At 36.0% G+C, this 5,723-nt stretch overlaps 1 protein-coding gene across 1 annotated transcript; it reads left to right on the forward strand.

The window, feature by feature from the left end:
* The first annotated feature begins 820 nt into the window (after positions 1–820).
* On the forward strand, positions 821–4,779 carry LOC144432636 (cell adhesion molecule 3-like). Its single transcript, XM_078120898.1, has one exon. It carries the CDS (start codon positions 971–973, stop codon positions 2,612–2,614), a length of 1,644 nt encoding a protein of 547 aa, XP_077977024.1. The 5' UTR covers positions 821–970; the 3' UTR covers positions 2,615–4,779.
* Positions 4,780–5,723: the final 944 nt, after the last annotated feature.

Here is a 5,723-nt window from a genome sequence, read left to right on the forward strand (position 1 = left end):
GCATTACCACTGCAGAATTAGAAACGCTTTATGAGTTTACAATCACTTTTTTATGACATCACGTGGCCTCTCAGCCAAAAACACACGAGGGAATTGAAAGCCCCGAGACATAGTATTTCTGAAGAGATCTGACCAAGTTGAATAATTTATTGACAATTCATTTCTGAAATGATATTTTAGAAAATTATGATACTTCCTTGAAAACATAAATATTTAAAATTTATTTACTCAGTATTTAATATCTAATAAATAATAAATGTTTAAAAATTATGTAATATATTTTTTATAATTATTCGGAGCTGCAAATTTGAACGAAGATTTTGAAATTTCACATTCGGTTTGATACCTAAGTCTTTGCATGCTTTCTAAAAGTAAAATGAAGGAAACTTAGCCATCAAATTTTAAGTCCTCAAAGACCTGAATATTCATAATAACCATATAATATGGTTAATATCTGTCGTTTTCCACCATTATATATACCATGAAGAATATAAATATATCGTACATGCGTCCAAAAATAACCAACGCTCGAACATGATATTCAAATATTCCTGGTACTACTTTCAAATACTGTTCGTTGGTTTAAGCGAAGTCAAAATGACGAGCGAGCTTTGTTTCCACAACAAACCGAGTTTATACACCCGAAGATAGATAATGTGATTAATTTACGTTTGAACTCATGAATAATAATGACCTGTGTGGAAAGGTGACCCAATGAAAGCTAGGTGTATCAGAGGCTTTCATCTATTGTGTTAGCGTGTTTTGTTTTCTCTCGTATGCTACAACGGCACGCCCTGGGTTAGTCAGCCAGCCCCTTAGATGATGTGATCTCATATAGGTGGGGACAATTAACCCCAATCGCAATTGTTTTACCACGCGGAGGTCGCAGACAGAAGATGTCGAACATTCGGGCACTTGACAGGTAAATTATCAGACAAAGAAATCGACCGGGATCGGACGGGCGATCAACATGTTTACTTTCACTTGGTACGTCGCCATTTCCATCATGGCGGCGTCCATACCTTCAGGTGTCGCGGAACCACGATATGTGACCGCACCGTCGACATCGACGACCGATGTTCTTATTGGTCAAGACATAGTATTGAATTGCCAGGTAGCTGATTATGAGGACTTAAACTTGTTTTGGACCGTTGAACTTGATGATGACAAGTTCCCTATCGGACCGTTTTCAAATATGAACCCAACAGCTTATCCACGTTATGCAATAATCGGAGACTCGGCGGTTGGCGAGTATAACTTGCGAGTTTCATCTTCAGTTTTTAGCGACGCTGGTAATTATACATGTGCGTTATTTAATTCCCAATCTAATGTCGTTTTAATCGAAACTGTTGAACTTGTTGTTAGTTCTCCGCACCCACCTGTTAACGACGGTCCAACATGTGGCTCTACTCTGCCAACTTCTGCGAAAGAAGGGGACACCGCCTCCATTCGATGCACGTCAACTGGAGGAAGACCCCAGGCTCGCCTGCAATGGAAACGCGGTAACACTAGAATCAGAGGAAATTCCACATTGTTTGAGGAACCCGTTGCAAACGAGGGATACAATGCTATAAATATCTATGAATGGCCGCTGACTAACAAAGACGACGGTGTATCTTACGACTGCTTAGAGACCCACGATGCCCTTTCAGCTTCTCGCAAGTGCAGTATTGGTCCTTTCAATGTGCAACACAAACCAGTTGTACGTATCACACCAAACAGATATGAAATCGATATTAAGAAAGTTCAGAATATAACGTTTCGATGCTCAGCCAAGGCGAATCCAGACGTAACTGAACCGTATGTGTGGACATTTAATAACACCGAAATAGAACTAAATCAAGACGGCTTTTCTTTTAGTAATGATTCTCTACAATCTCGACTCACAGTATATGATGTGACGGAACAACATCGTGGCTTGAGAATATACTGCAGTGCAAAAAACACGATTGGAGTTGGTAATTCAAGTGGCGTGATAGTTGAAATAAAAGCAGAGATATCAAAAAATAAAGACACTGTGATGATGATAATAGGTATCATCGTTGCTGTCACTTTGGTGTCTATTGTCTTTGCTGTTGTTGGTATGCACTTCGCGACCGGGGCCTCGTGTGACTGTGGTTACAAAAGTGCTAAAAAACAGAAACGAACGCAGCTACAATCGCAGCCAAGCCAGGACAGTACTCGTGAACGTGATGATCTTGCTATCGACCTGAGCCAATTTGAAGGTGGTACTAACCAGAGAGCGCCAGAAGAAGCGATTATGCCTATGCCAACGCCAGTGCCGCTACAAGAAACGCCGAATAACTATGAAGTATCTCCAGTTTCAGCCCCACCTCCACCAGCACCCACCTCAGCACCCACATCGAATACAGAGGGATACGATAACCCCTCCTACGCCCACAACGAGCGACCCAACGGGACAGCTGAACCTCAGATTGAAGAAGTTCCTCGAGATTTCAAGGGTGTTGTGAGTGAAGAGAAGGATGGGACGTCGCACAGAATGAAGATGGCAAGAAAGAAAAAGCGAGAGGCTATCAATAAAAACAGCAGCAAACCTGTAGAAGGAGACTATCCAAAAAACCTACCAGAAAACAGCCAAGATTGGATAATGTAGCATTCCAAATTGTCAACCCGAGTCCAATAGAGTAGTATGAAATTAGCATTCCTTTACCGATAAGCAACCCAAGGTGGGTGATTCTAACCGATAAGCAACCCAAGGAAGGTGGGTGACGACCCACGAGGGCTACAAGTAGCCGCCATGCATGTACAGAAAGTTCGTCGATCGCTAAGCCTCTTTTTCTTCCTTGCCATCCTCCATTTTGTTAGACGTTCCATGCTGGTCTACCAATCCCAAGTACATCTATAGACGCCTACAGTATCTGGATGTATGAACACAAACAATAATGTTAAATGAAAGAATTATCTGTTCACTTTGATTTTCATCAACATTTACGACAGAACAGAAATTCTTTTCTGCTCGATAAATTTTGATGGATTTCAGTTGCATTGCTGGAGGCAAGAGCATAAATTTTCCAAAGGTATCAATTTGTGTTAGACAGATTAGATTGTTCGATGACCTTTGCACCTAACCATGGTATATCGAAACAGCCTGCATAAATATAAGAATGTATTGTTCACTTTTAAACCTATGCAGTTTATCTTCAAAGTCACGTCAGTCGTTTTAAAAATACCCCTTTCGTCTAACGTCTGTAATTTGAAGTAAAACCTTTGCAATAATAATTATTTGTCAATATTTTGAAACTGAGTCATCGAACACAAGCAGCTCGGTCAATTTTTCATTATTAACGACATAACAATATATTTAATTCCAATGTATTTACATCGATGATATAACGGTATTATAATTGATTTGGGTATTTAGATCAAATTCCCTCTATTTTTTTTATAAATCACTGAATAGTATTATACATCCTTGTATGATAGTAACAATTGTTGTTTGAAAAGGAAAACATTTGATCGATTTTGCCCCGATAACAAAAGAAAATATTTTAGTAAAATATGCACCATTTACTCATACATATAAAGACGTCATTTATACCAGATATAGGAGCAAGTATCTCGAGTTATACAGCATTGAAAATAGCGAGATCTGAAACGAAACGTCGTGCGGCTTAACCCAATCTTAAACATTGCTACATATTATTTTCTGGTTATACCAAAATCTTACTAACATTGCTACATTTTACACCCTTGCTCGACAAATATCTCTGTTGGTAACATTTTTGTTTAGACAGACGATGAAATTTAGCAGTAAGATTTTTGTTTAGACAGATGATAAAATGTAGCAATGTTGGTAAGATTTGTGTTGAGCCAGACGATAAAATGTAGCACTTTTGGTAAAATTTTTGTTGAGCCAGATGATAAAATGTAGAAGTGCTAATAAGATTTATTGAGCCAGATGATAAAATGAAGCACTGTTAGTAAGAATTTTGTTGAGACAGATGATAAAATGTAGCAGTGTTAGTAAGATTTTTGTTGAGGCAGACAATCAAATTTGGCAGTTAGTTTTGTCTAGCCACACGACGTTTAATTCCAGGTCTTGTGATTTTCATTGCAAACTCTCATCATCACGGTGTGATGTCACCTTTCAGGCTCAGGAATGTTGGCTGTCACGGTCCTCCACTTCTGTTTGTTCTGTACTGTTATCACCAGGTTTTCATATTCTGCTATTTAGGTCCACTTTTATAACATTTGTTATAAACTCTAACATAGATTATGTGCATAACACATATCAGGCAAGTTTGTTTTCATTTGCTGTTATGTTGCACATACCATGTTCTATATACATTATGGCATGTTACATGGACATAATCATGTAAACATCAATATATATTGCGTTGATCGATAAATAGTCACTTTAGTACTGTTTGTAAATTTTATAGTAACCCAATTATAATCCATAACCTTGGTTACCAAGTGAGGACGTAAATAACATTGTACACCATAAGAAACTCTAATTTTCTATTTATATTAAAATATCCCATTATGTTACTATCCTATATATTAGTATGTCAGGATCGATTATTTAATGTATCAAAAAATGAAGGTAGTGGTGAAACACTATAGTGATTCTAAATATAGAATATTTGTGTATGCTTTAGGCGAATGTCATGTTTACATAGATTTGACGACAGAATCAATTAGTCACCCTATAAACAATAACTGAATAGATAAAATGGAAAGCGGAAGGGAAGCTTATTCTATTTCACTTCTGTTTTTTTGTTTGCATCGAAAATATCCTCCGTGGAACATGTGTTCAGTGCAGTACAAAAATTATATATATATATATATATATATATATATATATATATATATATATATATATATATATATATATATATATATATATATATATGTGTGTGTGTGTGTGTGTGTGTGTATGTGTGTGTGTGTGTGTGTGTGTTTAATAACTGAACATAATTTGTTTCTCTGTGAACTTTGTGAACAGTAGAGGACAGCTGTTACGAGTGATAGGCTCTTTCAATGAATACCACCCACCTCAACTTTTAAATGTGTCCATGCTTGGTTTAGTATTATTTATATTTCCAGAGGGCGTTTAAACACAAAAGAGAACATCCAATATGTCGTTAACCCAAGCTAGTGATTTCAAACCCACAATAACAGTATTCTGATCAATTATTCAATTTGTATTACTGTAACCTGTCATTTTTTTTGTATAGATTTTCATTTTTCTGACATAAAGTATTCATAATTATATGGCATATACTGAATATTATAATCATGAATCAATTATGTATGGATATTTTTTTTTAAATTTTATGACAATGCTATATCAAATTTAACATATCGCAATAATAATGTACTGACCTGGGACCGTAATAAACTGTACTACTTTTTTTTTCATATCATAAATTGTCTTACCCTTTGGCACAGGAAAATGTATATTGCATATTATCACCTGAGGCTGATTTGGTTCTGTCAAAATATGAACATTTTTCTGCATGAAAATATGATTGATCGATTGAAATACCGCGTCTTTTCATTTCACATACTGAATGAATTACAGTGTATTTGATTATTGTGTTAATTCCATGAATAATAATACTGTGTGGATGATTGTTATTTTTCTGATCTGCAGCTGACAAATGCAAGAATTATTTTTCAATATTCATAACATTAATCTGATAATTAATATGAAAATAATTTCAACTAATACTTTTAAATATTTCAAATAATACTTT

The sequence above is a fragment of the Glandiceps talaboti genome, chromosome 3, assembly GCF_964340395.1.
Source record: "Glandiceps talaboti chromosome 3, keGlaTala1.1, whole genome shotgun sequence".
Lineage (NCBI taxonomy): Eukaryota > Metazoa > Hemichordata > Enteropneusta > Spengelidae > Glandiceps > Glandiceps talaboti.